A 21,460-nucleotide genomic window follows, 5' to 3' on the forward strand; every position below is an offset into this window, starting at 1 on the left:
TTCTCACCTTGAGGTCCATACTGGGCACCCTGCGGTCCATAGTTACCCATGGTGTTGTTCTGGGGGAAGGAACCCATCCCACTATGCATTTGGCCTCCAGATGATTGCCGTGGGGATAAAGTTGACCCGGGTTGAGGAGAGCCGTATGGCATCTGAGGGTTCCTCATATATACTGCAGAGAGCGGACACAGTTATGCTGTGGTTAACTAGCCTTGACGTTATTTATTAAAAACAAAATAATATTTCACTGTAAAATAAAATAAATATTAAAGATAAATATAATTATTTTACATTACTGAAAAACTGTACAATTACAATACCAATATTTTTTTTAAAGATTTATTTTTTGGCGTTTTTGCCTTTTATCATACGACAGTACATAGACTGGAAGTGAGAGAGAGAGAGAGAGAGAGAGAGAGAGAGAGAGAGAGAGAGAGAGGATCGGGAATCAAACTTGGGTTGCCTGAAGCGCAAAGGCGCTATATGTCGACGCGCTGCCAATGAGGCACACAGCGCATACATTTAATTAAATCGCAGGCTTTGTGATTTGTAATCACACTCACCCATTTCACATTTTTAGTTTTATTTTGATTAATAGTGCAGCCCTTAGTCAAATTGTAAAAATCATAAAATGTCACAGTAATTTAAAAAACTAATCAAGACTCACCTCTATCCTGACTCATGGAGGAATGTAATATACCATCCGATTGGACACTCGAAGGTCTGGGGGGCATTTGGTTTCCTATAGGTGATGTTAACAACAAAGTAAAAAAAAAAAAAAAATTGGGCAACTACTGATAATATAAAAAAATAAGCAAAAAAAAAAAAAAAATACTGCATTATTAAAATAAATTATATAAGTGAGGTTCCCACCAGGCATGGTTCCGGGTGAGAGGGGTCCCGTGCGCGAGGCCGGGCCGCTGGCGGGGGAGCCCACGGGTGAGGGAGAGGGGCCACGGATACCCGATAGGTGAGGAGAGGTGTGGGGAGAGAACGGCGACTGTGCTGGGTTGCTCTGTTCACCCTGACTGCTGGACACACCTGATGTGCTCACGCCCGGGCTCAAAGCACCCTCTGTGCCTGTGGGGAGATCGTCGATGGAGCCCGACAAATCCTGCACAGGAGAACAAGAGGAAATGAAAAAATGTTTTTAGTGTTGTGTGATAAGGCATGCTTCACCATTACTGTTGCTTATTCTAAGCAATCTGAACAAACCCCTGAGTCCCTGTGCCACACCATTTGTGCTACAGACTTGAATACATAAAATCATGTGATTTAATCGAGGTGTGCTAGTACTTTCTACAAAGGCCCAAAAAAAATGTAATGCTCTTGCGTTCGCTCGCAAAACATTTGCATTCGCTGTTAAAAAAAAAGAATTTCTTATTACATAATTCTATCAAATTAATTGTGAAATATTAAAGCCATAGATGAGAACAATGATAGGCCTATCTATATTTAGACCAATATCAGTCTCTGATTAGTTGTTTTTGCTACTGTCTAACTCACGAACAAATAACAAATACTCCACCAGTGGATCTTCCACAGCTGTCGTAAGTTTTGTTTCATCTTGTGCTGGCCAATGTTACACAAAGCTCCTTCAGAACACCTAAGCAATGTTATATCAAATAAGCATGTGCACGCTATAGACCTTAGTCAGGTTAGCCACCATATTGAATTTAACGCAGATAAAAACTAGGTTAACAATAGCACACACTGCATCAAGGTCCTAGAATTTGCACAACTTTTTTTCACCCCAGAAACATTTCTTCAGTTGAACAATCGGATTGTTAAACAACAGTACAATCCATTGAACGCACTCTATTCTATTCCTCACAGCCTTGTTTTCATTCCTATCGAAAATATAATATGACGTTGCCCTAATTAAGGTCTATGGTTATACTTCAAGCATATTGGGACAAGTTTCTTGCTTCCATTTATGGTTACTACTAACATAATAATAGATATGTTAAAACCCTCTCTGAGATGTTTGTCATCGCAATTTAAATCTTAAAGGAATAGCACAGCAAAAAATGAAAATTCTGTCATCATCATTATTCTCATTATAAATGTTGTAAAAACTAAAAAGACATCTGAACAAAAACGAAGATATCTTTAATATTCTCACATCATTTATGTCCATACAACCAACATTAATAATATAATTTGTATATTATAATTATACAAATATTATAATATTATAATAATTTATATAATAATATAATCATTTCATATTATAATTTATATAATATACAATCATAATCATATCATAATTGGCCTATAATTTGTGTATATGGGTCATGTAATCTGTTACCCCTTTTCCACCAAAAAAAGAACTGGTTCGGAACGGGTGCTGGTTCAAAGTTGGTTTAACTTGCGAACCTTCTCAGAACCTGTTTGTTTTTCCACTGACTAGAGAGCCCAGCGAACAACGTTGTTACGTCACTGTGTGCGTTGCCATACGTCTTAGCTTTACCAGAAACGCTTGCGCCAACTTCAAGCATAACAATTACAATGGCGGACTACATCGTCTTTCTGCAAATGTTTCTCCTGGTTTTGCGATCCTATATTGGGGTCAGAAGACGACGTTTAGAAGACATTTGTGCTGCACATCTGGAATACTATAGACTGAGGTTACGTTCGAGAAGAAGTTCGACAATAACCCCGCCCCCAGCCCCCGACGTAAGCATGACGTGGTTAAAGAACGGTTCTAGTCCAGCAAAGAGTTGGTGCCGCTTTGGAACCAATTTTCCTGGGCGAGAACCGGTTCTTTGGCAGTCGAAACAAAGAACTGGTTCGCGAGTAGGCACCGGCTCCGAACCGGCACCAACACTGCCTTGGTGGAAAAGGGGTATGTGTATGGCCGAACACTGACTACAGCAGCAAGCAAGCATGTTTATGTTTACCATATTTGATGAGCATTGATCAATGTTTGTGTGTTAATAAAATCCTAAATTAAATCTGTTCATCATATAAAGTGACTGTATCTGATCAAAAGACCTGGATTAAACTGTTTGATTCATATGGATTACTTTTACAATGTCTTTTTGTACTTTTTGATAAGGGCTGCACGATCATGAAGAAAATGTATGATAACTGATGCGATAAATTATGCAATATTCGATATGCCATACGATAATGCTTTAAGTGTGTAAAATCAATTTACATTATATTTAAAAACTGAAAGTTACATAACCAATATATGTTTCACATTCTTTGTGGCAAAATAAAGCATCACTACAACTTCTGAAAGTGAACAGCAGTGCTTTTGCAAAACATAAGTCGTAACAAATCTGACCATGTCATTTTGACATCAATGTAAACAAAACAAAATACCTATTTAAACGTACAGTATGGAATTTTTCGCCACTAGGGGTCGCTAACCTCTTTGCAATAACAAAGGCGTAGTTTGATGACGCAACACATGCTAAGAATTATGGATGTGGTCGTCAACGTCAAGCCGACCGATCTAATAATGTTTATGGATGACTGAATACATCGATGCTTTTATCATGACTGTGATATGAAGCAGTTCGGGATTGCTAAGAGACAGCTATCAGCTCCACACGCGACGCGAGCTCCCGCGGATATAAAAGGAATACGGACATTTCATTCTACCGAACTACACGGAGAATTACTACTCACAGGTCAGTTTATTAGACAAATTAAACTTGTGAGGTAACGCAGCGCTGTTTCATTGGTCTAACATTAGCCTACACTAGCACTAACAACAGCGTGCAAATAGACATTGCGAACTCCACAGTTGTCTGCGTCTGTCGCTTTGGTTAATCAGAGGGCTCTGCTCATAGCTCTGGTTACCATGGCAGTACGAGCGGAAACCATAGGCGGAAACCAGGGACAACGCGGATATGACGACATTGACTGCGACAAAACGGAAATAAAGAACACCCAGGTAAGCAAACACCTGAAACTAGGGATGGACGATCAGTTATTTTTGTTATTTTAATTTACCTTTGTTATTAAAAATAAGAACAAAAGGGGCAAAAAAAAACCAATAGGACAAATACAATAATGCAGCCCTATTTTTGATGCATTAAAGCTTTTTGGTTGCCTGAACTTTCAATGGATGAACACAAACAATGAGAAAATATTAATGTCTTCATTTGTGTTCTTAAGATGAACAGAAGTCTTATGGGTTTATAACAACGTAAGGGGTACGAATTGGCTACTCAAAACATCCTGACCAGTCCCTAATAGCAAAGATCTGGATAGCACCAACAATAAACTAGCATTGTTGCGTCAAAGTTTTGGACAGGCAAACACTTCACATTTTCTCAAAAATAAATCTAGTTGCAGGGCAAACATCAGCGACATTTACACAAACGGTGCATAACAAATACAACATGGCAAGTATAAAAAAAAAAATAATAATAACTATTAGATATGAAAAATGTTCGCTCAATATACATGAAATAAACATGATATTTGGTGCTACCATGTGTCTTTGATTATTGATGGTTTTGCCCATTACAGAACACTGGCTGCCTGAAAGCAAGCCTGAGCAAAATGAGCAGTGAGTTCATATGGGGTGTGATGCTGAAATCAATCTGGCAGTCAGTCATAAAGCCTCCCAGCGGAGGAGTTCGTGTGTGTGGGAATATTTACACACTAAACTGTCGTCACGTGGAGCGCATGTGTTCAGTGAAAATTTGCAAGCTCATCTGCCAGTCAGATCAGAGAGGGAAAGGGAAAAAAAGTGGGAGTGGAACGAGAAAAACACACACACACACACACACACACACACACACACACACACACACACACACACACACACTCAAGAGCCCGACTGGAGCTTAGCCAAGTATTCCCATAGAAATCTCACACTCGCAGACTGGCTGCGGCCCCAAAGTCGGCGGTTTTGCACTTGAAACGGCGCCCGCTGCTATTTTTGGGCCGTGACCTGCTGGAGGAACCCTAGAGGGAGAGACAGGAGGAGAACGCTGATTCAGGCTCCTGTTTTAACTGCCACATAGACGCCTACTGCATCCATGGAGAGAGTTTGTATGACCCAGGTCTGCTCTCCTAACAGGAAACAATCCTCTGTGGATGTGTGTTAATGTTGGCATGTGTGCGTCTACTAGGAGATTCCTGTGTATATGTGACCCATGAGGAAGGTGTTTATTACCCAAGAGTGTATCACTGATCCCAAAGAGAAGGCATTAATTAATGGAGACCCTGAGGACAGACCGTGTGTGTGTGTGTGTGTGTGTGTGTGTGTGTGTGTGTGTGTGTGCAACTAACCCAATAACAAAATCACACCCAGGAAACTTCTGCAATTTACCAAAAGAACTGTTACAAATTAATTTAGCTCAGACACGAGTTTATGTCTTCACAGAACTCAATTAAATGAATGTGGAAAGTGCAACGGATGAAAAACACAAGACTTTTCAGGAAGCATCATGGGACTGATGTCACATTTATATGTATGTTTTCCTATATATTAAGCACACACAGAGAACTGAAACAACAGAACTCTGAAGATGTCCAAGGACTTGAGTTTCTTAGCCTAATAATTTTAACTAGTTTGATAATGCATTCAGATATCAATATATTGTAATTTCAGCATGATTTAATACATTTTACCATGCATAAATCCATTATTAGCACAATTTCAAACAGCCAAAAATCTGTGTTTGATCTCCAATGATTACATAGCACCTATTCAGCAACAGTCCGGACCTTTGTCAACAAATATATCTGGGTGCATGTAACCTGTTCATTTACATTATATTACAGACATTGCCAATTTTCAACCAGCACTGTATTGTTACTGTAAGCTATCTATTAAATTTAAGAGATAAAATGCTAGATTATTGTGACTTTAATATTTAATCTCAAGTTCAAACAAACTGGGAAATACTGAAACATCCAATCCTCTTCAAAGCCAGCCCGTTCTATCACACTCACTCTTTTACTGTGGCTCCACACAGGCACACTCTGCTATCACAAGACCAGTCATCTGACTGATGGCTGAGGGTTTCTTAACCCCTTCTGTCCTGACAGGACAGTCACATGAACTTGTCTGACCCCGTGATCTCTAGGCTAAATGTCAGGGAGTCACGAGAGGTCAGACTGGACTCTCCTGACGACACAGAGGTCAAGAGTAGCAGCTCAGTTCAGGGCATGAGAGCAGCATTGAGCAACATGTTACACTGTCTGAACACAGCAATACATCATACTGTAGCATGCATTCACAGACTGACCCTCCAGCCTTCACCTCTGCTTGCCTCTCCTGTTGTTCACTCTCTGGCTGGGTTTCAAAACCAATTCAAAATATGTGCATCTCAAAGCTGGAATACACATTTTCAGGCAGTTTAAAATGTTTTATGCTTCTTTTTTTATTTGTTAAGAATTATTTGTACATGCTTTATTTGTTACCAGTTTGTTTACCTGATCAAAGCTTTAAGAAAACACTTTAGTGACAGTGCACCATTTACAAGTATTGCAACTATTTATTGATGAAGAAGTGTTTTGTATGCAAGGCGGGAGTGAAATTACAGTATTGAAAAAAAGTGTTAAGTAAAACAGTTTATTCAGTTCAGTGCTGTTGCTATGATTGTCAAAAACAAGTAAAATAAATATTGGTTCTAAATCGGTTACTTATCAGGCACATAAACATGCAAATAATCGGCATTGGTTATAAAAAAAATATAAAAAAATCAATACGGCTCAATCTCTAGAAATTTGTCAACAACCAGCCCGACTAGTCTATCAAATCAAAACAAAGAAAATGCAGTTTGTTTAAAACACATCGGTTTGTCACAATAAGATTTTCATAAGCAAAGGATTGCACTCTAAATATAATCTAAATATATTTATCTTAAAACAGGCCAGTGAGTTGTGATGCAAGGCAGCCACGTAGTTTCACAGACACCATAGTGGAAAAACTCAAGTATACTAACTGAACAGAAATACATTGATGTGGCAAATGCTGTTTGTGAGGTTTTATTTACCCCAGTCACAATGAGGTGAAGGAAAATCCTGTCAGAGGTAAGACAACGTGCAGAGGGATGTACGGTATAGAATGCAGTCACAAGTTGTGTCCCAAATGACACACTCTACGCATTGCACTTGTACTATGCCCTATGTACTCAACTGCCTAGTGTATAAATTGTATAAGATTATTTTGTCATCCAGAATTGGAGTCTTAATGCAAGGAATCCTCCAACAGTTGAGTCCAATGTTCAACACTTTTTCGGTTAAATGAGTACATCATCCAGGTATTTAAAATTCACTTGTTCTTTTTGTGATTTTCAGTGTGTGCACTATTTACTACAAAACGGCACAGAATAGTGCATAAGTACGCAAACTGGGACGCACCTACAGACTCTGTCTGACCCTTGCTGGCTCAGGATGCTATCCACTCCCTCGCCTTTTCCTGTTCACACTCACACACACACACACACCCATTCATCTGTTGCCAAAACAGTAGAATGAGGAAAGGCAGAGAGGGAGGGAGGAGACAGGGACAGAAAAAAAAAAAAAAAAACACACGCGCAGCTGCATCTGTGAGGTTGCCATAGCAACTGTCTCCACGTGCTTGACACATTAGTGCAAAGTAGAGCACCCCCTCCCCCTCCGCTCCCATTCTCTAGTGCTGAGGTCACAGTGCATTCACACACACAGAGGCGTTCAGTCAACACAGTCACAGCATCACAGTATCTGGATGAGCAACGCATCTCGAAGACGTCAAGTTAAAGCAAACCCAAATACACCAAGACGGACGTGTGCACAAACACACACACCAGATTAATTGCAGATTATCAACACCCACATTTTTGCTGCTCACACCAAATCAGAGCAGTACAAACATCTCTACCAAAGTGAAGGAGGACCCAAGTACAGTGTGCTGTGCCTGTGCAGATGTCAGCCATGAGGGGGCGCAACCAGCCCACTGATTGTGAAAGTGACGGGGGATAGAGAGAGAGCGAGAGAGAGAGAGAGGGCCCTGCCTCCACCAGCGGCCATTACTGCCTCACTCTCAGCACATACACAGATAGTCCTCTCGCGAAGGCAAGCATCACTGCTACTATTGCTCATATTAGGGTGAGGGATGTGCACAAAGGATGTGATCAGGCTTTAGATATGGCTTGAGAAGTTCAATGGATAGCTTGAGACGAGAATACCATACAGATTTATAGGTGGGCTATTTTGACTTGTCAGTAAGCGAGCGCCTAAAAACTACAGAACAGCCTAGCAACCACCCACACCACACTAGCAAACGTCTAGCAATGCACTGGCAACCATTGTGGCTGTGACGACTACATGGGCAAGCACCACTCACTGGGGAGGCGCAATTTGGGGAAAGTTAGCTATTTAAAATGTAATGTCCTGCAAAAAAAAAAAAAAAAAAAAAAAATATATATATATATATATATTTTTTTTTTTTTTACATCAAGTTAGATACTACTAAAAAAATAATAATAATAATAATATTATAAGGTTATTTTATATAATAATAGGGCTGAAACTAATGGTTATTTTGATAGTCGATTAGTTGGCCAATTATTTCTTCGGTTAATAGATAAAAAAGGCCCGATTTTGTTTTACTTTTGTTGACAAAACTACTACTACACATCCTGCCCAATGCTGTCCTTCAAACAAACGTGCCAACTGAATGTTATGAAAACATATAGTGAATATGCTATATGCAAGAGAGCTATAAAGCAAAAGGACAGTTTAAAAAAGATAATAAAGAAAAAGAAAAACTCAGTGTTAACAGATAAGAGGAATGTTCTGCAGCAACACACACATTCACTCTGTCTGGACAAAGTAACCTGTTACTGTCATTTCTTTATCCTTATTTATATTCAACTGACCGTTCGCAAAAGCCACGCCCCCTAGTTATTGTTACTACGCCCGTCAAACAATTGAGAAACAGACACATGGCTGGGTTGAGCTCCATACCGGTATAAGTGATTGGTTTTGGAGTAATGCAGCAGACATATCAGGGTTCCAGACTGCGACCAAAATTGTCGCATATGCGACCATTATGTGCGAGTTAAAATTTGATTTGGTCGCATTTGTGCGAGTGCATGGTCATGTACTACTCAGTTAAATTCACGCATGAATTTTCCTGCATTGAACTTGTTTTAGCGCCCGCCAAAGTCTTATTTGATCGGTGAGTAATGTAGATGAACTGCTGCGCATGTTTAACTGAAAGAACGAGCAGAGAGAGAGCCCCGGTCGCGCGCGCGCTCTCTCTCTCTCTCTCTTCGGAGTCAGGCGAGAGTGTAAACAAGACTTCACCGTCTCCAAACTAGGCGCTGTCTTGCTCTCTCTCCCGCGCGCATATTAATCAATATAAATCGACACGGTGGTAAAAGGTCGGAAGAGTTTCCGTGGAGCATTCGGAGATTTTTTTTTTTCCTGAATTACCGCTGGGTGTGAATTGTGCTAAATAAGTTGCCTTATCTTCTCTGAAAAGTGTTCCGGACATTCAGCTGACATAAAAAACAAAACAAAAACCACGAATTAAACGAAAAAAACTATTCAGAGATGAAATGTTTTCTGTGTTGACACAAATCTTGGATGTCCATGTCCTAACTGCTGGGATAATCACACAACGCGCATGACACGTCCAATTCGCGAACTAATGACTCCTTTGAACCGATTCATTTTAATGAATGGTTTAAACAACTGATCTTTTCAACAATGAACTCAGGAGACGTCTGAATCGGTGTACTAATCAGTAACACTTTACAATAAGGTTCTATTTATTACATAAATTACATAAAAAGTACAGTTTGTTTACTCAAGCTTAAGCTTTAAAATAAATAAAACCACTTGTTTTTTTGAAAAGCATTTGACTACATTTTTCCACACAGTGCTATCAAGAATCGATAAGAGAATCGTTAAAGAATTGGATCAATAATCAGAATCGTCAGTGGCATTATTATTGATAAAATCTTATCAATTCCCATCCCTATGTGAATACAGTAAAATTATAATCAAACATTAAAGAACATAAATGTTTTTTTATTAGTTTTTTTTTAGTTAAAAGATTATTTTTTTGCTAACATGAGGTCTTGTGTCACTGTCAGTCTAATTACATCAGTGCAAAACTAGGGTATGCAGATTAAGACCACTATTCATCAGCATGCATTGATTAATCCCATGGCTTGTAGCAAAAAAAAAAAGGTGCGACCAAATCATATGCTGGTGCGACCAACTGAGAAAGTTGGTAGCACCAGTGCAACCAGTGGAAAAGTTAGTCTGGAGCCCTGCATATCCTCCAGGGCACGACAGAAAGGGCTGCAATATGCAATGGAGGGATATGTTCAAAATGTAAAAATAAGCAAAGACGGGAATATTACAACAATCAAGGCCAGTGCTTGAAGTGGGGGGAAAAGGTGCCAGTAGGCTAACTGTTACTCTCTTGCATTGGCAAATCATGACATTTGAGATTAATACAGTGAAAAACAAAACTTGAAGATATTGCTGGTACAACAACAATTTATTGTTATTTATTAACAATATAAATGTATTTAAACAAGTCGCGTGTGTGTGTGTGCGTGTGCGTGTGTGTGTAAACAGAACTCCTCCAAGTCTGCAAGTCCAAAAATACATTAAGGGCTATGGTAGGGGTGTGACGGTTAGTATATAACCGTGAGACCGACGGTTATAGTTGAACACCGTCATTAGAACTCTATAACCGCCAAAACCGTGTTATTAAAATATTTTTTACAAACATTTTTTTATCATAGAGAATGTTTAAATACTAATTAAAAACAATTGTTAACAGTCTGTGTTATTAGTGATCTATGTCGTTTCCAACTGTATTTGATTCTTTGCCAAGTACCCCCTACCGCCAATCATTTGAGATAGAAATAAAAGCTACGACTATGATATAGTGATGTGCCATCATTATGAGATTTATTAAACAAAGGAAAAACATTTGCAATAATAAACATTAGCAATAAACATTTGCAATAATAACAAATGTATCATTACCGTGATCGTGCAGTTTAGCCCTTGACTGGCCCCAAACATGTTTGATAAACGAAACATATACAGTGTGTGTATATATGATGTGTATTACATTTTAGCTCAAAAAACAATTGTAATAAAAGATTGGATCATAAGATGCGCAATATTTCGGGAGACATGGTTTTTACCACTTAATGAAGTTTTGTAAATCATCAGACATGATTTTTACCACTTCATTAAGTTTTGCTTTGTAGAAAGCCTTTCTTTAAAACGAATTTCGTTTTGTACAAATTGTATCTTAATTTTAATAAATGTTTCATCAACCAATTTCATGTAGCCTATTTAATAAATAAAAAGAAAACATAGTAGACAATATAGTAATAACCGCGACATGCAGGCGCGGGTGCGCCGCGTTCACTTGCATTGCATTTCATTGTGAACTAGAGCGCATCTCATCGTAAATGAATGAAACTCAGCGTAGGCCTATGCCTCATACATTAGCATTAAATATCTTTGCTGCATCCTTTCTAGAACAGACAAGGGCTTTCTTGCGGCTCGCATCAGCAGAGCATTGCATCGTCCATAGACCGCAAAACAATCAGGGGATGGCGGGCGGGTGCGGCTTTGAAAAAAAAAAAAAAAAACATTGGTGCGGATGTTGAGATATTAATTTTATTTGTTTAATAGGCGACCAAGTAGCTAATCAGTGTCTGCTCGTTTATTCAAACTAAGTTGTCCTATAACAGACGACCTTCGCAACGTGTCAGTAATGTATAATAATAAGATTAAACATTAAATTTTCAGGCATATTATTATTGAATTCAGAGATATTGTCTAGCTCAGTTTAGTTTAATTATATCTGTGTAATCAAATTGATGATAATCGCAAATTTAGGCAAATTGCAGAATTAAATAATATTTTTTTGAATAAAGTTAAATAGGCACAAGTTAATTTACATTTGACCACAGTTAAAATATTTACTTTTAAGATTCCTCAGTCAGATTATATTAACTTTAAGAATTACAGTGGAAAAACGAGACAACACACTCATAACAACAATACTAGGCCATCTTTGTTAATGTTTCAGAAAAGTTAAAATGAGAAGTTACAGAGGAGTTACAGTTAGTTATAGGGGAATTCAGAAAGAGGTGACCCATTGATGGTGAGTAGCATACAGGTACATGCTGCTAAATGTACATGTCCCCCTGGAGCTTGTTCGTTAAGTCTGTTTTCAGAATTTAAAATAAAAGAGTGATGTGAGGGATATTGATAGCCAAACAATCTTTTGGGTGCCCGCAGCCCGCTCGCAGTGTGTTTTTAACGCGTGTCCGCGCTATTCTCCGACATGCCCGCTCGCGGTGTGTTTTTAACACGTGTCCGCGCTATTCTCCGACTGTTCTTTCCTCTGTTCTTTATCAACCAAAGCCGGTCGCGAGGGCGCCGCTCTCGCCATTTTTCAATTCACTTCACTTTTGCTATTTAACCAGAGCGAAGGAGACGAGTGCGGTCACGTGTGGTGTTTGTCAACACGCCTTTGGAGACAAGTGAAAGTGACAGCTCGGCTAGTATGGGAGTATCGATACTTCGGGACATTAGTATTGGTACTGTTCAGATATTTCAGTATCGATATTTATCGAAATATCGATATTTTTGACAACACTAACTCACACAGTAACAAAATAGGGTTGTGACACCATCGTGATGCCACGCCCTCCACCCTGTCAGACCAGCCCAATCTCACGGCAGTTCGTGAAAGGTCACGTAATTTAATCTATTGATTCGTGTACACTAGTGGTTGGGAACGGAACTGGCTCTTTGGCAAAAATCATGTGGCTCGCAAGGTCTCTCACCCTTTACCAACAAACGATAAAAAAATTAAGACATCAACAGAGATCGGCTCTCTGCAGAAAAAGCAGCCCATTACAATTCCCTTGTTGTACAGCCTACTGAAGTTAATGAAAAATGTATATAATAATAATAATATTCAAGTTGTACCGGCAAAAGTGCGTGTTCAGTGCTGTTTGTGAGTGTCACGAGTCGGACAGTTCCTGCACTGGGATTCAAGCCAATAGAACAGCAGCGAAAATGTAAAAGTAGGCTAAATAAACTTTAATATATCTTTTTATTGAAACGGGTGCTTTGCTGTGCTTTTACTTTCACTTTTGCCGCAGAGACAATTTTATGTCCCATAAATGTGTCGTATTTTTGATAATCCGCGCAGATTTCAGTTGATGATTCTGTTTAAAGTTATTAATAACAAATCATGAATGAAAGAGAAAGAAAAGAGCAGAATGTGCTTTATATTGAAAAGAAATATTAAAAGCACGATAGGTTGCGAAAGAGAACTGAATTATACTGACAGGATGCTGTGCACGCGCTCCGAGTGCAACACGGACAAGCATAGTAGCCTTTGTCTCCGGTTGTGCGCCTAAACGGCCAAATAAACAGAGAAATATTTCAAAATGCCAAGTCGAGTATTCCCGTAAACACAGTATGTACATTCTGTGCCAATTGGAGCAAAAAGCACAGGTTCTATTTAGTTATTTTTATTTATTATTGTATATGTTAATGTTCTCTTATGTTAAACAATAGGGATGTCACGATACCAAAATTCCAGTAGTCGGTACCGATACCATTAAAATTTTACGGTTCTCGGTACCAATTTCGGTACCACAGCAAAATCTGTTGAAACTATTTAACTATTTTATTTAACTGTTTGAAAAAAAAAAAAAAAAAATTATGATGGTAATCATAAGTAAATAATACATATAAGCATTGAAGGCTACATGCTGTTTAAACGTAAATATTGCTCATAAAAAAAAACAAGTGAAAATTAAGCAACTTATGCACACATTATTATTAGTAGTAGTAGTAGTAGTATTTTTAATACATGGAGAAGTGGCTAAATCTACTGTACAGTAGCCTAATATAATTATTTCTGTCAATTTATTCAAGTTAAACCGAACTTTTATTTTGACGGGTTGCCGTGAAGACCTTTTCTGTTTCTGTTAGTTTCTGTGTGTGTATGATATGATGATAGTTTTTCTCAAATGAAACGGTAAAATGCTCATGAAGTGACTCTCAGAGCGGCTCTGGAGATGAATTTCATCATGTCATCATATCGTGTGTGTGTGTGTGTGTGTGTGTGTGTGTGGTAAATGAAACCGCGCGTCTGCGCCATTCATTCTCACAGAGACCAACAGAACATGCAGGGTTAATATTTAAATAGTCTTTTTGCGGTTTAATATACACAGACACTATATCATGGTATATGTCGGCTACGTCGATATGCTTAGATAAACACAGAAGCAACTGAAAGCAGCTCCTATTAGTGGGTATCGGTACTACAGAAATGCTGGTATCGTCACATTTTAAAAATTTCAGTACCGACTTGGTACCGAAGTACCGGTACTTTTGACAACACTATTCAACAACAAAGCTTTAAAATTATTCACTTTAAGGGGTCTAAAATAAAGAAAAGAGACAATTTTTTGTTACTCCTGTACTTGATTGCAATAAATTTTGGTTCAAAAAATGAGAATCATGATCGTGATCTCATGATCTCCATTCCCATGGAGAAAAATCGTGATTCACATTTTAGCAAGAATCGTGCAGCCCAGTGTCGATGATTTCCATTACGATTTTATCGATTAGTTGTTGCAGCCCTATATAATAAATAAATACTAAAGATATATAATCTGAAATACTGAAAACATTGGATCGTGAGCTGCTTGTGGCTATGGTGCTGTGCATCAAAACGTGCAGTGAGTATATTTAATTAAAAAGGAGCCATAGCGATTTTTTATTTTTTTTTTATTGTGCAGCCCTTCCACTCACATTGTAAAGAGTTACAAGTTGCACTAGCTCAGAAAGACATTGAGAAGAAAATAAGCGATTTGGTTTCATTTATTGAGCTTTGCTAATAGCTGATAACTCACTTTTCACACTCCATGGTCATATCCTCACGTCACCCTAAATTACGGATCTTTCCAAGAGCAATTTTCTTGTCTCAAATACTCAACAAATAAACTGGCTGTTGCGTTGCATCTCATTGTTTCAGCATCTTGTGCCAAGTTATGAATACTCTTGTTAAATCATGCATTCTATAAAAAACACTTCAAGACCCCAGGGGTCTTGGCACTGCGTCCCATGTGAACGCCCCCTAATCCCCTCTGGAGTGCTGGCCCTGACTGAAAGTCATCATGAACAGTGCAGGCGCAAAATTGCTCTTGGATAAATAAAAATAAAAATAAATTAAGCCTGTTTTGGCACATCTGTGTAAATTTGTTACTGAATTTCAATCATTGTGAAATGATTTTAAGTAATAAAAAAATACATCAAGTCACAAAATAAGTTTGCTAGTAAAGACTGCTAATTTTGTTTCTCTAAATGGTGGATCTCTTTTGAATATTATGGGTAATGGAGTTCTATACTGGGGTTGTTTCTCAATTCTAAGAACGGACTTGTGTTCTCGTTGAGACCAGTCTTGCTAGGCGATCTTTGTGAGAATTGAAATGTGCTGCGCTCTTGTTGCTCAACTGACCGTCCCAGCACAGCATAAATATGGTTGGGTACCGTTTGGTTTATACCGGTGCCAAATTGATACTTTTAAAACAGTACCAGCGCCTAAACGGTAACCGAACTGATACTTAAAAGAGCCACAAAATGATGATGGATGACATTAAAGAACTTTTTTTTTTTTAATTGAAAAATATATTAAAAGTGTAAAGTATACTTAAATATATAAAAATAAGAAATAGCTACAAAAAAACAACTTTACATAAATTCACAATAAAACCTAAGCCACCTAATCCAACTACAATAATTTAACACTAAATAAGTTAATAATAGGAATTAGTAGAGGAATGCATGCAACCGCGATATTCACTTTTTTTTTTCTTCATGAGGCTATGCCCTTGTTTTACACTTCGTGGATGTGTACTGAATGTTAAATAAATAAATAAATAAATAATGATAACAAGACTTTATCATGGTGATTTGTACAGGGGCTCCATGGATTTGCACTTAGCAAGCCTAAACAGACAGTGAACGAGAGAGATCGACTAACCTGTGTCTGTCCTTCAGGTCAAGTCATATATTCATAAAAAAAAATAAGTTTGCCATGTCCATGGAGAGCAAAATCTTTGTCGTATCATCCTTTTAACGTTTAAGGGTATTTCCCATGAATGGCGTCAGCGCTGGAAATTTCATTAAATCAATGCCATTGGTCTCTATGAACGGAAGCATCAGTTTCAGTGTTGACCATGCAGTGCACTGCTGCTCAGCCGAGCCTTGTAAAGTGGCGCTCAAAGGTAAAATAATTTCAACACCTTGTTTCATTACATTAATCTTTGAATGAATCTGCATTGTTGAACGTGTTGGTTGAATGAATGGTTTAACGACTCGCTCAAAGACAGTCCCTTGCTGCCACCTCGACAGCTCAGGCATTTAAGTGGCACTGAAATGATGCACTGAAATCTGCGTTCTGATTCGGTCCGGTCCATACCAGTGATATAGGTATCGGTATAAGGTTTCGGTAAACAACCCAAATCACAATAAGTACAACAATCACAAACAAGTGTCATAACCTATTTAGGAATGTTAACCAATGACCGTTTGACCGATGGTTGACCATATCAACGTTAACCGATCAAAGCTGTCGGTAGTCGGTTAAAAAAATAAGTGATCTCTAAATTAGGCTATTATAGACAGTGGACTAAACGCTACTACAGTTAGCCATCTCATTCCAAGATCTTTTTGTGTGAAGTGAACAAATCCCTCACACTAAATTTTTCATAACTCGCCTGTTTGTATATTTTACAGTAAAAATGTATAATCTATCCAAAACTAATCAACGAAATGTTGTCTTTCATATGTCTGTAACATAGGTCTTTCATATTTATTATAAGAAATATAAATGTTAATTTGCAGTTTTATACGTTGCTTATACAAATACATTTTATTTCAACATATTTCAGTCGATTTTTACTGAGTATAGCAATACAGTTTGCTAAAACCGAAACATTCATTCACAAACAGAAACGCCTGACTGTAACGTTCTCTCACTGAGAGAGAGAAGGCAGAACTCGCATCACGTTTATTTTTCTTTATTTGGCAAAAAGCACAACACTTTGTTTTTATTGTGAGTATACACAAAAAGAATACACATTTAACAGAATCGATTGATGTATGAAACTTGCTTGTAATATCAAAGTCAAAAGAGTATTTCGGGTCTCAATTCAACTGATAAGGAAAAAAGCGAGCAGATCACGCCGGCGTGATTGCCGACCTCAGAGGGTTAAAATAAGCCAAAAAAAATAAAAAAAACGGGTTCCCCTTCATCTCCAGCGCTTTTCTGCGGCACTGAGGACAGCGACTCAGTAGCCTACCTGAATTTAATGCGTAATTAGCATAGGTAAAAAATAAATAAAAAATTTAAACAGGAATTTTTTGTTGCTTTTTTAATACATTACACTTTCATTTAATTTATTGTTTAATAAAATTATAGGCCTATTATTTTTAGTTTATTAACAGCAACAACAGCTGTAAAGTTCAAGTTTACAGGTCGCCATCTCCATAGTGAACGCGCCTAAAGAGAGATAGGCTTTGAATCAGAATCATGGATTACATAATCAGAGATTAGCCTATTTCTTTTCGTTTTAAATTGTTAAAAAGACATTTCAAGCTTTCTTAAGATATATTTCATGTCTGTGAGGCATACGCTGAGTTTCGTTAAGTTAGGATGAGATGCGCTCCAGTTCACGTGCAATGCAAGTGCGCCTCCATGATTATATCGTCTGCTAGGCTATTTGCTTCTTATTTATTAAATCCAGGCAATTGGTTGATAAAAAAAGTATTAAAATTAAGATACAATTTATACAAAACGAAATTCACTAAAAAAAAAGGCTTTCTACAAAACAAAACTTAGTCAAAATCATGTCTGACTCACTCCATTCTTACTCGTGCGGTTCACTTTTCATAATCAATAACATAGATGAAAAAATAACATTATAATATTTTAACAAATATGAAACTAAAATGAGCTTATTTAATGGCTATAACACGTAGGCTATAGTAGGACTCTATTTGTACAAATTGCTGCACATTCATTTTATTCTGAATTTTGCACACATAAGTTGAAAACCATGATAATTTCACTGATAATTGTGCGTGCATTTATTAATTATTATCTTAATGAATAATGTAACAAGGACGAAGCATGTAAACTGCGTTATTTGTTTAGAATGGATCGCAAATAGATCCGAATGAAGAAATGTACAAAACCATAGTAGAAAATGGGTAGCGCGCGGCTGCAGGGCAGACGACAGGATGAAGCGTGCAAAGAAAAGTAGTGTGTGGGACAATTTCACCAAAAAGAATGACACAGATGTAAGTTGCAACTTGTGTGATACAGTGCTATCATCCTTCTTTATTATTGTTAGCACTACCTCAAACTAAAGCGGCGTCTCTTCGGAGCTGTCATTTTCTTAAATGAGCCGCGGCAATGTTTCAAATGAGCTTCTAACACTAGACTAACGCCTTTATTTTCAACGCGATCACCTTGTAACTGTTACCCAAACCATTTCGAAACTAAGGAGCCATTTGTCCTCCAATTACATACAAGCTCCTCGGCGCCGCGTTTGCGGGACTCATGTTTCGCGCTATAGGGGATTTAAAAAAAGTTACGTGAGTCTTCGGCCAAGGGCAGTGTGTGTGTGCGCAGGAGGCAGAGTGGCAGAGAGATGCGACAGAGTTTCTCTCTGAATTTCAAATTAGGATAGTAGCCTATGTGTTACCTATGTTTAGTCAATGTTAAGATTCTTCTTAATATGCAAACAAAAATATTGCAGACTTTCTTTAGGTTATCACTTTATTAAAATTAAGCAAAACAAACGGACAAATGTTTACTTTCACGAGCCGTCACATATTTGCGAGCTTGCAACGGGGGGAATCTCTTAAGTGAGAACGAGAAGTTTAAAGCTTACAGGCTTCCGTACTTCGACTGCCACGCCTCTTCTGGAATTTGTAACGGTTCGATTCTCTCAAGTCTGCATTCGATGCATCCTCGATATCCAGAACACATCTGGGTACTTTCATGAGTCCACTGTACTTGTGTTCTTGAGTACTGAAATTGAACTATGACGGTTGATGATGACGTAGTACAAGCGAGTTAAAAATCACACTGACTATCAGCTTTTACGGAAACGTATATCATCACTTAACCTCAGAGCTCCTGGCGTGTCTTGAAACCTCTTACACATTAATCACTACAACTCAATTTTTCCCTAGGGAAAATGAATGGGATTTTTCCGGAACCTGACTGTTGCGCTATATGCCATGGTCACTCTCTCTAAGGGTGATTGAATGTCTGTGATTGGATTTACCAGTAAACCAATCAAAGCTGGAGCCATAGAGCCAAGGGCTGCGTCCAAAAACGTAGGCAGTTGAGTTGTTGCCTCGCTGCCCTATCAAACAATGACTTTGCAGGCAGCGTTTGCACATGGTATCGCACGAAACTGATTTCAGGCAGACTTCTGAGGCAACGTAACAGTTGATCTACAGCAAAATAGAGAGCTTTGGTGAAAACCAAAAGAATATTTTAATTAGTACAATAGTAATTTCTCGATACAAATTGCATCAAAAGTGGAAAATGTTGTCAAAAATGTACATTTACACACAAAGTGACCACCAACCGTAACATTCAGATGCCATCTTTGTTTATTAGCTCAACTGTTTCAGAATGAAAAGCACAGGATTGTGTGATATCAAAGGAAGCAAAGGACATATCTATGCTGCCTTCAAAAATGGATCAGATGAAGGTATCTCAGGAGACAGGAAGTGAAGCTAACTTTGTATTCGGACATGCCTTGATGCATCATCTGAAGGCAGCCTTTTTAAGCTTTCAGATACAGCCAAAGTCTGATGAATACTCTCAATGTCTTTAGGTATTTATCCTAAATTTTTGGTTAATAACTGTACCATATAAAATATGTTCAGATTACCGTAATAACTAAGGGTTTCCACAAGTAAAAATATCCTTTAGTGACACTTAATTTTGTAAGCCAAACGTAACCACATCATATGGGCACCACCGTCAGAGCTGCAAATAAAAACATCTATTCACAAGCATCTGGACTAATCTCTCTCTCTCTCTCTCTCTCTCTCTCTCTCTCTCTCGTTGGGGAGGGGTTCTGTGTATGAGTGCATTAGGGGGTCTATTGTGTGGGTCACAATAGTAGCGGGAACCACAGATGCTTCTGTAAGGGAGGCAGCCGCCCAGTCTGGGTGAAAACAGAGGGAGAGAGAAGGGAGGAGAGGTGGATACTGGGGGGCTGGGTGTCTGACAGAGGAAAAAAAAAAACAGCCTGTCTGCCTCTTCTTCTCCAGAGCAACGCCCCTCCCACAGAAGAGCGGCCCCAGAGTCAGAGCAGAGCAGAGCAGAGGGCCGGAGATGCGGATACAGCACAGAAAAACTGCTGGAGCTGTAGGCCGAGAATAAGAGACGAGAGAACTGAGATTTGCAAATAAGGATAGGAATCGTAAGCAACTTAATGGGATTCTGGCTCCAAATCCACTTAAGGAATTGTTACAGACCCAAAATCATTAAGTATTTGTAAGATTTTAAGTACTAAATACATTAACCTGGTTTACATTAACATATCCTGGTTTCACAGACAAGGTTTAAGGCTAGTCCCATACTAAAATGCATCTTTGATCATTTTTTTAACTGAAAGCAACTTTCACTGACATATCTTAAAATATATTAGAGCAATTATTTTGTCTCAAGATGAACACCAGTAATGTTTTTCTAAGGCACATTTAAAAAAGCTAATTTAATGTCTTAATTGAACTAAGGCCTTAATCTAAACCCTGTCTGTGAAACCGGGCATATATGTATATGAAAAAGAACAAACATGCCTGAAAAGTAGTGTAGGAAATACTGCCATATAAGTACAGCTTTCTAGTATTTTAGTGCGAGGTTTCATCTGCATTTTCATATATTTCAAATCATATCACAGTTGCAAATTTATATCTGTATAATAAAGTTATTTATGTAGGACATTTTTCAATACAAAACCCACGTATCTTTCAGGCAAATACATACTTTGCAAATAAAACGTGACCCCACCTAAATGATAGATTATACAATGGGCTTTGAGATACATGATAAATACTGAAATTAATGATTTTATTGACACTAAGTTTTAATATTTAGCACCAAAAAAATAAAGCGTCTAAACATTGATTTTAATCATCTCTGATTTACTTTCGGCACAGAAACACCTGCTGATTCTTGTATCATTTGGTTCAGAAACATCTTTTCTACAATTAGAGAGAGCAAACAGACAAACAGCAACAATCAGGTCAGTCTCGGGAAAGGCAAGAAAATTGCAACTTAAGCCAGGTTCCGATTTCTGTGTGGATTTCTTCGTGTCATCACCGAAATTTCAGGAACAGCTTATTTGTTTTGTAACTCCATATTCTGCCAAGATCAGCATCTTATTTTAAGGAT

General features: G+C 38.1%; 1 protein-coding gene across 1 annotated transcript in view; it reads right to left on the minus strand.

The window, feature by feature from the left end:
* The window catches only part of arid1ab (AT-rich interactive domain 1Ab), a 110,259-nt gene that overhangs the window by 23,806 nt on the left and 64,993 nt on the right, over window positions 1–21,460 (minus strand). Inside the window, exons 5-7 of the mRNA XM_081377340.1 lie at window positions 874–1,114; window positions 668–742; window positions 8–172 (exon numbers count right to left, since the gene is read on the minus strand). Of these exons, the coding sequence (XP_081233466.1) occupies window positions 8–172; window positions 668–742; window positions 874–1,114 (481 nt within the window). The remainder of the gene's footprint in view (window positions 1–7; window positions 173–667; window positions 743–873; window positions 1,115–21,460) is intronic.

This window comes from Scardinius erythrophthalmus (genome assembly GCF_964197995.2).
Source record: "Scardinius erythrophthalmus genome assembly, chromosome: 10".
Lineage (NCBI taxonomy): Eukaryota > Metazoa > Chordata > Actinopteri > Cypriniformes > Leuciscidae > Scardinius > Scardinius erythrophthalmus.